The sequence below is a fragment of the Athene cunicularia genome, assembly GCF_003259725.1.
Source record: "Athene cunicularia isolate RWA chromosome 3 unlocalized genomic scaffold, athCun1 chr3_part1, whole genome shotgun sequence".
NCBI lineage: Eukaryota > Metazoa > Chordata > Aves > Strigiformes > Strigidae > Athene > Athene cunicularia.
The window spans coordinates 95,098,642-95,110,645 of NW_020799097.1; the positions used below are offsets into that span (position 1 = coordinate 95,098,642).

General features: G+C 37.3%; 1 protein-coding gene across 1 annotated transcript in view; it reads right to left on the reverse strand.

Annotated features, from left to right (window-relative positions):
• Positions 1–1,535: 1,535 nt before the first annotated feature.
• Positions 1,536–12,004, reverse strand: part of SOCS5 (suppressor of cytokine signaling 5) — a 31,837-nt gene continuing 21,368 nt past the window's right edge. Inside the window, exons 2-3 of the mRNA XM_026845459.1 lie at positions 8,387–8,477; positions 1,536–5,922 (exon numbers count right to left, since the gene is read on the reverse strand). Coding sequence (XP_026701260.1) covers positions 4,300–5,910 — 1,611 coding nt within the window. The 5' untranslated portion in view covers positions 5,911–5,922; positions 8,387–8,477 and the 3' untranslated portion in view covers positions 1,536–4,299. The remainder of the gene's footprint in view (positions 5,923–8,386; positions 8,478–12,004) is intronic.

The window sequence follows — 12,004 nt, forward strand, 5'->3', positions numbered from 1 at the left end:
ATTTCAAGGTAGCTTGAAAAAAAAAAAAAAAAAAAAAAAACACTCCCTGCAGTCATCTCTGCTACTCAGAAACTTCTCACTTGACAGCTTCAGTCTTACACGCAACATCGCAGAGACAAGCTTTAAAGCATTCTGCAAATATTTTGGCTTGCACATGGAGACTAAAGCAAACCAGTTTGGTATCACAGAAATTCAGAATCCTTGCTTGTTTCTAAGTAGTGCAGAACCTTAAAGTTAAATATGGACTTAAGGATGCGAGTGACTGTCAGGACGACATCTAGCAGAGGCTTGAATTCATCTTATCAAACACTATGGATACACTGACAGGTCTTTCAAAGACTGTATGCTTCTGATTTAAAGACTAACATTTTGTAAGCAACAAGTCTTCAAATACATACAAAATTTAAAAGTACAGAAATACAAAACATGACTTTGTAAATTATTTTCTTAAGAGAAGTTTCATTCTGACAAGTAAATTAACTGGGCAAGCGCCCACATGTTCTTCAGGGTATTTTCAGAAGAGTTATGCCTTTAAAACTGATTAAAACCCCCAACCCACAGACCCTCACATATAGTCAAAATACAGTATACTTTTCTCCAATTCCATGGGGACATAGATTCCTAAAAAGATTTGTATTTAATGCCCTCATTTTCTAAATTGTAATTCTGTTCTACAAATGATCCAGTTAGAGTAAAAAAACCTCCATGCACTATATGTCAATGTATTAATGACATTTTATTTACGCAATAATTTTCCAATGTTAGATAACATGTTATATGGAAATCACAATTATTTTAATTTCCATATCTCAGTAAACTGGAGCTGTTGCTGACTTCCTAAAATATAATGATGTGTGTATGTATATGCAACAAAACCACCAAGTTGTGCTGAGTATTCAAAGATCTTAATTCCCATGTAGCAGCACCACCCTGTTGTTTTCAAATATGGTCAAAGATCTTTGTCAGATTTTTTTGCAAAATAATCCTACCAAGTAAGCCCTTTCTATAGCCCTTGAACTTTACAAGACTGAGGCTCAAATACTTATCTGTCATGTAACCAAATTAGCTTGGATTCATGCTAGCATACCTTTGAATCCTATTGGTAAAAATAATTGCTAGCATACACTGAAACCTATTGTTAAAAAAAAAAAACAATCAGTGGTTTGTGCACATCTTATGAAGAAGACATGTTTAAGATTTTCTAAACAAAATCAGAAGGTTAAAGTTAAAGCATACTCCTCAAACACAAATGAGGAATCAACTACCTGCATTCTCAACATACTAATGTTTTAGTGCCTTTAAAACTGAAAATGCATTAAGAAATACTCTGAAACTTGAGTAGTCAACACTCAAGTCTACTATAATTTTAAAAGTGATTATTTTTAGCATAACCACACTAGCAAGTTATTCTGTATATTTCAGTGAAGCAAAGCTTTAAAAAAGTTGTAGAGAAATAGATAATTTCTTTTTTGTGTGTTTTAAGGGAGCAATAAATCCTCTCCATAAAGATTATTTACACAAATGCAAGAGCAAACTTTCTGAGATAAGGGTTTGGGGTTTTTATTTTTTTTCTCCAAAGATTCCACCACATGATAAAAAACCAAAATGAATGTGTATTCCTGACCACATTGATAATGTCACAGCTAGAATCTCATCAGCTAGTTTATGACAAGCAACTGCAACAGGTGTAAACAAAAAACAGGTCCCTACATCGGGACAAAGCTTGGTTGCAGGTTGACTGTATGATACTAATATCGAAAGCAAGATTTAGAGTAAACTCATCTGGAATTCAGACCCAACTGAGGGAACAGTGAAAACGACACAGTGAAGGTACACTTAGGTGCAGTTTCATGCTGGTGACTTTTTTTTTTTTTCCTCTTTTTATGCTTAGAGCAGTTTTAAACCAGGAGTTGCATATCCAATGACACACACACAATTCAAAACTTAAGTGACCATTAGCACATTTGTACACATACTTACATAAAACTTATTTACATATTCTAAACAAAGTTCCATTTTAACAGTTGAAGTCTTTTAACACATGAAAGAAGATAAGCTACTACAAAGAATGCATAAAGGGATCACAAATTTTCCACAAGCATATAAACACAGGTTTTAAAGTGCTTTCTGGGTGCTTCAGATTAACTCCTTGCAGTATGAGCTTCTATAGTAGTGCTGTTCCAGTCATTACAAAAGTATTTAAATCATTCCCCTTCAGGTGCATTGTGAGCAAGAAAAATGACAACACCATTGATGTAAAAGTTTTAGGCTCTACCAACATAAACATATACATAAATTCAGGTGAAGTTGTCAAATACTTTGGTTTAGCATAGCTTGGGATAAATATCTGATAGAACAGAAATTGCACCTCTCCATTCTTTTTTACTAAAAAAAATACCCCAACATAAATTGACAGTATTCTTTGGTAAAACCAGGACATTTGGCCAGTTTGCGTGTACATCTATTAATTAAAATAGTCTAAAAGTGAACAAATGCCACTGCTGTACTGTCAATTTACAGGAATAACCATTCCTTATTCAGTGGGGAGTACCAAAACATTAAGCTTAGCAGTTGCTATATAACAAGCTGAAACACCTTCAGCAACCATTACAGGGGATCAGTAATGTTTCAGAATACTTTTTGCTTAACATTTATCCTTTACATTACAAAAACTGGAAAATGCTCTATGCCTGCAGACAAGTCCGTTACTTTGCAGTGACTACAGAAACATTATTCAATGGTGTACACTTAGGTTTCTGACAAGCATGTAACAAAAACCAGGAATATGGTGTGCTGACCAACCAATATTCAACTGCACCGTATTTGTGCATCGCCTATACTAAGTACTAAGAAAAGCCTATTAAAAATTCAGTTAACTGCTACAAGTTATGTGAATATATAAAAACAGAGCAGATATACAAGTATAACACTGAACATACTGTACTTTATTAGCACAAAAAGCCAGAACAAGGCACAGCAAGCAGAAAAATACATCAATAGAAGGGTTAGTGTAGCATACAAGAATAACGTTTATTGTACTTGCAGCCAAAATGTTCCCTACCTCGCACAGGTCACTGCCATAGAGAAGTAAGTAATAACACACTGTAGCAGCTGGTAAAGAAACTAGGGAGCACTCATAATTGGTACAAAACATTAAACAGGGGTCAGGGCATTCCAACAGAATTTTAGTGCAAAAATGTCTAAGACAGAACTATTTTAAGTTCCATCTTCAATTAAATAAGCAAACAGAACTTGGAATCCTGTTTCCAAGTAATCTGTTGAAACTATAATCAGTGCATATTACTTCAAAACATTTTTAAAAGCGCAAATGGAAAAATATTTACAAATAAAGTGTAACAGTACCTTTGAAACCTGACATTTTTTTCAGATATGTCAGATTTTGTATTCTGATTATAAGTCAACCACTTGTCATTTTCTCCATAAAAATATCAGACGATTTTAAATAATTAAACATTTCTTCTCTTCACTATTACCTTCCATTGTAAGTTACTAGCAGTCAAGCCACCAAATTCTGTTTTAGGAAAAACACACAACCTTTGTTTCATGGCAATAATCTAATCCCGTGTCCTGCCACTGAATCAGTAATTCACACTGGAAGGTATTTAACTGTCCAAGACAGTATTACTTCTGCTAACAATGCCACTTAAATCTCCAAGTGTTTAAAAGAGAATTACAGTACTGAGCAGGCATATTCAAGTCTTAATGATTAGGAAACCTTATACACTGAGAAAAGCATGATTCATCTGTTAGCATCAAAGCACCATTAACTCTTAATGGACTGCTTCTAATGAACTGCTCTTCATTAAAAGAAAATACTCTTATTCACTAGTATTTGGAAACTCGTTTGTGAGCTAAATTAGTACTTTGAGTAGTGGAAAGTTTTCAAGAAGATCATTTTAAAAAAATACTTCAAATATTAGCAAAAATGCTCCTCTAATAAAGCCTTTCTTTATTAGCATTACATGAATGCCCCATGGAAAATGCCTCATAGTTTCTTCATCCAATTACTACAGCTATAAAAGGGAAACAAAATATTTAGAAATTAGCAAAAATATTTTCATTAGGCCTTAATGAAAAACGTGCAGAATCATGTCTGCTTATTGTTTCCAAGAGGCATCACAACTTAGTTTGATTAACAGCAGGCAGCATCTGACAGGATACTAACACTCAGCTTAAATAGGATATTGCTGAAAAGCTAGACATTGTTGGTGCGCTTGCTGCAGTTAAACTGTAACACACAAAAAAAAGCGTATTCTAGAAGCTTATTCTGATTTCCATTTACTTTGTTTTTATAGGTTCCCGCTCCAGCCATCGCACCCTGACTTTTTGTTTATAGTGATACTCCTTTAGAAAGTCTTGCAACATTGAGGGTAGAGGAAGGTCATCAATTCCATCATACGTAGTGCACCTGCAGATTACTGCCCGGCAGATATACTGCAGACTAAAGGGGAAAGTCCTGTTCAGAGATACAGTAAGCAAGGGTTCAAAGAACATGCAGGAGCTAGGGTCTTTGTAGTGTTCCAGAAGCCCTGTAACAGTGGAGGAGTGAAACACACAGGGATCATGGGCATCAAAACTAAAGTTGTGATTCCACTGCTCGATGCGTGCATGTAGCGAGCGGTTGTAACGACGGAAGCTCACAGAGAAGAGGTAGTCCTCTTGCGCAGAATCCCTGAGCAAAAATGTGCCTTCGGGTTTACCCTCCAGAAGTGCTTCTGCTTCATAGCGGTCCATCACACCCCAGTAACATGGGTTACCTGTGATCTGAAGTAAGTCTGGCACAAGGCAATGGATGTAATCAATTTGAGTGTGCACTTTCCAAGCCCCCTGCCTGCTGATGTGGCCGTGGCTCTCTCCAGACATCTGACGCTGCTTCTGCCTCCGCGACTGCAGACAAAGCGTTGTTGTGTCCTCTTCGGAGTCACAGTTCCCTGGAGATGTTATGCTTTTGTCCCCGGTTAGCTCAGTCATACCAGGGGCTAACTTTGGTCCCAGTTTATACAACGGATTAACCTGTGCTGTAGCTTCAAAAGTATGTATTTGGGCGTTGGGAGGGGGATCAACCCCTTCTTCAATACTAAGTCTACGTCTCTCTCTGAGCCTGTCTTCCTCGTCTTCTGTGGAAACCAAGGAAGGATCAAACGTGTCAAAAAACGTTGAATGAGGACTCACAGGCGCTGTGTGTTGTTTAATCAGATGCCACTTCTGAGCCAGATCTGAGCCTGCAGGAAAAGGGCATTTCTCAAGCATTAGTTCAGAGAGATGGATCTTTCTTTTGTTAGAAAACAGAGGTTTGGACTGTTTGCTGTAAGTTCTCATGGGAAAACATAGCCCAACGGTATCTTGTAGACGCTGTCGCAGAGAACGGCTACCTACTGTCCTGTTTGATACTGCATCCATATCATGGACAGAGCTCACCCCATACCTTCTCTCCCTCCTCTGCAAACCACTTCGTGTTCTACCAAATCTTTTCTCAGTATCCAAGGAGCTCTGGGTCTTGGTAGAGCAGGAATGCTTCTTCTTCCCACCCCAAGGAGCATGCCGAGAATAAGAGTCCCTTCGAGCAAGTCTAGCTCCCGTGGTGACACACGAGTCATTCTCTTTCTCAATGCTTATTTCAACAATCTGAGGAATTTCTGTGACACAGTTTTGGTTCCGCCTTGCTGAATTCTTTGACGGACTTAAACCTAATTGCAAAGCAATGTTTTCTCTCAAAGGGCTGCTGGGTTGTTGTTGAGCCAAGTCAGTTACCTGGATAGCTTTCTCTTTAGCAGACGAGCAACTATTGGAGTTCACAACTACATTCTCATTTTGGCTTCCACCCTCATGACTGAAGAGATTCTGGCACCTGTATTTGAAATTGTTCCACATCTTTCCCACTTTATCCATGGATTATGTTATCTAAATTCAAGAGGAGAAGAAATATTAAAATAAAAATATTGTTTAAAAAAAAAATGAGGATACATCTTCAGTTATCAGTCAAATTACAGACACAAGACAACAGTGATTTGAACACATTACCTTTGAATAACTGCCCTACTGTTTGTATGGTTATATGGAAATGACATGCATCGCACCATTTCAATATTTAGAAAAATCACCGTGAAGAAAATGTTTGGGAAGTTAGAAACACTGTCTTTACAAGCAGACCCTCCCATTTTTCTGTAGGCACATAGGTATGTCTGCATAGTTGTATTTGACAGACAGGAAATCTGCAGTCTAAAATTCTTCATCTTAGAAATTCTTTCTAAGTCATATGTAAGGTATGACTCTCTCATACTCAATAAGCAGCAGTAAAAAAATCCTGAAAATGAACTATTCAGGCTACTCTAAACTATGAGTGTAGCTAGCGAAATCCAACAAGTGCACTGAAAATGTCCAGATACACCATCTAAAAGAAAAAGCTCCAGCCATAGGTCAGATAAATTCCAAGCTATAAGTTACAAGATTTTAAAAAAATAGCACAAAAATAGGAATTTAGGGGGAAAAAAGCATTCAGCATTCTTAGATGAGGCAATCTCCAAAAGGCAAGGAAAGGCAGTAAGGTATCAGCAGAATTTTAGAATTATAAAGTCTCTGATATATTAATAAAAGCCATACATATGAAACATCAAAAAAACCCCAACCCAATCCAAACAAACTCTCTGGCTTTATAACTGAAGATACAAAAGAATGAAAGAGCCCAAGGAGCTTTTCTATCTTTAGTAAGAGTACTTAAAAAGAAAGCAGCTCCTCAGCAGAAACACAAAGACAGTGAATCATGAAGATACAGTAAAAAAGATAAACATTAGTAGCGTGTACTCTGCAACTACTTCTTTAGAAGCAGAGTTCGATAACTAGAACAAGACTGCCAAAAACACAGGACTGCCCTAGGACAGAGAGAAACAGGCTAATTCTGTACTAAAAAAAGTCAGACAATGCCAAGCTAAATTAGATTTAATTAAGTTCTGAGGGAAGTGCTAAACTTAAAAGACTAAAACATGTTATCTTATCTAACTTAACTCTTAAGGGAAACTGCTCTGCTCTTTGGAAACATTATTTTGAAGCAACATTCCTCTGTTGCAGTTCTTTTTTGTTCACAGCTAGAAAGGAATCTGAAACAGTGATCGAATGTACTGGGTCTCATGAAATAATGTGGATGGTAAACAAGCAAGCAATACTCTAGCAATCTAGTCTAGGAGTCCTCCCTTAAGATAGAAGCACAGCTGTAAGCCTGTGACTTCATAGCACAATCTACTGAGACTGGGGAAGAGTTAAAGGCACAGCTTACATGAGAATCATGAAAGGATAATGAACGTGAAAGACTTAACTGGTATAGGAACAGGAAGCAAAGGCTTTCTTCCCCACCCCTTCCTCAGATACTTCAGCAAACCCAGCAAGCTAGGTATCTACATCCAGTTGCATAAAATAAAACCTAAGACTTAATTTAGTGTGGATGCAGGGAAGTGGGAGAACCAGGCCTTAACAGTCTCTGGCAATCACTGGTTGCCATGGTAATTAGGTAATAAATTACCTAGAACACAATGCTAATGACAATCTGAACACCACTTAAGTAGTTATTAAGGAGGGAGACACTTGCAGATAAATATTATACAAAAAGATACTATAGAGTTCTGTGCATATGTAAAAGTGGAAGTCTGTAAGCAAATGAGCAAGGAATGTCTTCCTGATTAAAAAACCTCTCCTAAATCTGTTTTTTCTGGAGTTGTCTGGCCCAAGCTGGGGGACGGGGAGAGTTCTAAGAGCAGAACTAATAAAGTCGGATCACGTACAGATTTGTAGGAATCATACAACCATGTATTATGCCATTGCAATAATCATCCCTGTTTGCAGTGTCTCAGAATATCTACACTGACCAGAAGGCAGCATATGTTTGCTGGCTGCCAGCCTGTCAACGCAGTGTATATAAGGTTGACTTCTACCCACTTTTCTCTCAAGTTGTACATTTCTTTCTCTTCCTAGTCACAGAGATTTTTAAAGTTTTGGGGAAGGGAAAAAGAAGAGAGTATAGAACCTCCATTCCCTTGGGAAATCAAGCTAGAAACAGTACCCATCCTTTTGACAATGAACTGGAATTACTTTCTAACCAAACAGTCATACACTATTCAGTGATGTCTTTTATTCTAAACTGCTCATTACTGCTCTTCCTTTGCACTATTAGTTTAGAATGTCTTTAGGCTGTTAAACGGGTGGAAAGTCCTCTTCACTTGCCCAGAAAACTTCAAGAACAAAGAAAAAACAACAAACCCCCAACCCACAAAATCCCCAACATACTGCCTTGACAGACTGTACTTTTCAAAAGTTAAAACTTAAAAGGCTTAACTAGTTTTCGTCATACTCAAGAGAATATAGATACCCTTCTTACCCAGAAAAGCGTACGAATCAATGTATCTTGTCTTGAGCATATACTCAACATGAACTTGCTAGTTTCTTCCTCTGAGTTGTGGACATGATTACTACAAAGAGAAAAAAAGTATTTTTGTTAGTGGTTAGAATATCTTTTAATTTAGATATTTACAATTAGTCACTGGTATCAAAGGGATATTTTACTAATTGTATCTTAAATGTGTGCATGAAACTGCCTGCTCATTATATATATTTTATGCATATTAACAAAACAAAAATCTTCACATAACCTTTCATCCATTAACAGCATCTGTCAAATAGAGTCCATGAGAGAACCCTCAAATAAAGCTTTTGAGAATCAAAAGCAAAGCCACAGCATCTGAAGTGCCAGGCACAATGGGCATACTCAGGCCTGTAAAAATGGTTTTCCCACATTCAGTCTCAAGTCCAAAGCAGTGGTTCCCAAGTTGTGGTTGGCAGCGTTGTCAGATCACCTCATACTGCCTCTCCTCCTTGTTTCCAGCTGCTACATCACATCAAAAGGCAGCTAAAAATACACACTTTTCTAATATTACTTTTCCAGGTAAGCAACTGCTGCACTTGCCACAAGGATGTTATATGATTGTGAAGCAAGAGGAATATGAACCATGATTCTAAAAATGGGAAAGTGGAATACAAGACAAGTTCTTTATTAGAAGAGTAGGTCAGCATTTCCCTAAAATAATCATCATTGTTTTTCAGAAATCTAAGAGGAGTTGAGGGATTTAGTATGCTCACACCACTCTCAGAAGTCTAATGGTAACAGGACAGAGGAGAATAATTTGTTTCTCCACACTAGAACCAAGCCCAGGACAGCAGTAAAAGTTAACAGAAAACATTGAGAACTTACGTGAACATTTTACATGCAGAAGAGGAAGAATATTAAAATATGATGTATATTTACTGGAATAAAAGCTGTGGGGTTGAGCAATCACTAGGTGAATATTAAAAGTTAATATTCCCAGGCAGAACCTCCAAAGTAATGGCAGAAAAATACTAAACACTATTAGTTTTCATTCACCTCCAGAAGCACTAAAATCATTGAAACACTTCTAAAGTTAGGCCATACTACTACTACTATTGAAAGATTCCATAAAAGTAACCTTTTCAGAGATCAACAGTTACAAGTACAAAATCTTAGTAGAAAACAAAGATAAAAGCAAATGTAAAGTTCTTGTGCAACTTCAGCATTTACACCCATTTCTTTTTTCCCCATTAGGTTCCTAGCAAGTCTACAAACACAAGACAGTAGCACATACTATAATTGGTTCAGAGCAAGGCCTTAACAGAGCAAAAAAAAAAAAGGTAAAGTTAGAGTAAGGGCTATACAATTCTCAGTAAAGCCTTACTTAAAACATTAGGTCATTCAGGCCTCTGAAGAAATAACTTGCTTTCTGAATAAATGAGTAACTCGGGTTTAATGGGCACAGGTGGCAAAGGGGCTGCACGCTAACCATTTTAACTCACTAAAAATACAAAAGGGACAAAGACGCTTATCTTGAAATTTCATACATTACTATTACTCCTCAGTTCTGCTCAGAAACATGAACAGTCAACGTATCACATCACCATTGCCAGCCAGCTGACACAGCCTGTCGGACAGGCTGTCCGGTGGCTCCGGAGGGAGCGGCTGCTTTGGGAACCATCCTTTGCTAATGGAAAACAGTTTCTTGAATTTGGGTGACTGTCTCAGTTAAGTTTTATTTTAACACAAGGTTGAGAGGTTTAAGTCATTGGTAAAGTATAATATTCCATCTAGTAATTTTAAATTAGTTTAAATCAGTGTGCAAGAGATATGTGGTTTCACAGATTTCTTGTGGCAGCATGAAGATTGACAAAATACAAATTACTTCTGAACTAGCCCTAAAGCCATCCTGGTTTTATAAAGGAGCACTGCCAGTGGTTATTTTAGCTGAAACAGAAAATAAATATGATTCCACCAAAATCCACAAAGTGAATTCCTCAATTTGTATGTTTTCTAAGAAAAATAAAAGTTATAGTAATGTTCCTAAACCAATCTTTTTTCAGCTAAAAAAATATCTGTATCTACTTCAAATGGGCATAAGTTATCTTAAAAAAAACAACAGGTAGTAAGCACTCTACAGGGATTACAGAAGCAATGAGCAGTAGTATCTTAATGCTATATTCCCATTCACAATAAATGTGGAGCCATCCAATGCCATGGTTTGCATGTGTAGTCTTCAAGTATTTTGAGCATACAAATGCTGAAACTACAAAGAGAGATAGGAAAACCATTTGTGTAATATGATTCAAATAAAGACAACAGTTAAAACCTGTTTGTAATCCAGAACTATCACGTTAGTAAATTACTGTGAAAACTCAGACCACTCTTGACAGAGCTGTCACAAGATCTAGCTGGAGCTTTCTGCCTGTGACCTCCTAGGAGGAACAGTCAAAGCCAAGGCTGTACACTGTCCTAAAGATAATACACTCATTTCACAGTGTTACCCAATTCAAAATTAGTTGAATTCAAAAAATAGGTAAATTACATTCAAAATATTAACTCGTAAAAATGTACCATCTTCACAAAATACAGCTAATACACTGCATCACCCATGACACCTTACAAAGCAAGTATGCTTATTTCAAAACCAAGAATCTACAAGATTCTTTATTTTGATATTGTCATATGATGATAGCTTCAAAACATTGAAAGATGACAAGGACTAAACACTGAAGGAAAAGAAAACCAGACAATTCTTACAAGTCAAGAAAACAGAACTTGAAAGGGGAGGGAAAAGAGGGGAGGAGAGAAATCAGTGTCTCTGCTCCTGGCCCACTGTTTAGTTCAATGCTAGCAGAAGCCCACCCAGGCAAGCAGGCTAACACAGTCAGTGACACTGGTGCACATCACCTTGGATCATGGAGGTAGACGTAAAAGGAATGGAGGGAGACTACACTTCTATTTGGACTGCTCCTTACTTTAAAATGATTCACTTAGTGATGATGAGAGACTCCATTATTAGTAAGACATTTGTTTCCATTAAAGTATGCTTCCTGAAGAGGTTAATGTCCTATTTGCACATTGCCAAATGCCTGCTATAGGCTACTGCTCCTAGGGATGCACTAATAAAGCTGCTCACATCAGCACTCCACAACCTTATTCAGTCAAAATGAATAAGGCTGGCAAACACCTACTGTTCAAAGTAACCCACTTGAGGACGAAAGAAAGGGCAATACTAAGGATTACAAAGCAGTTTCCTCCCTTCCAATACACATTCCAGAAATAATGAATTACTACTGTAATACTAGAGACAACATTTCTTAAAAAAAAAAGTATGTTGGCTTAAGTGGAATCATGCATTCTTCTACACACACACAAAAATGTGCTCATTGCAGACAGCTTGAAGAACTGATTTGGAGGGCTGGAAGGAGGAGGTGGCTGTTATTTTTTTAACGAGACAAGGTAAAGGGGCCAAATGTTTCACGTGGCCATGAAAGCCTTACTAGGGCAAAGTACTACTGTTTTTTTCCTAGCAGGCTCAGATAATTTGGAAGTGCTGTTGCACAGGGAGAAGAATCTGAAGGTCTGAACCCCCAAATCAAAACTCAGACCTGCCAAGAAAAGGTAAAGGAT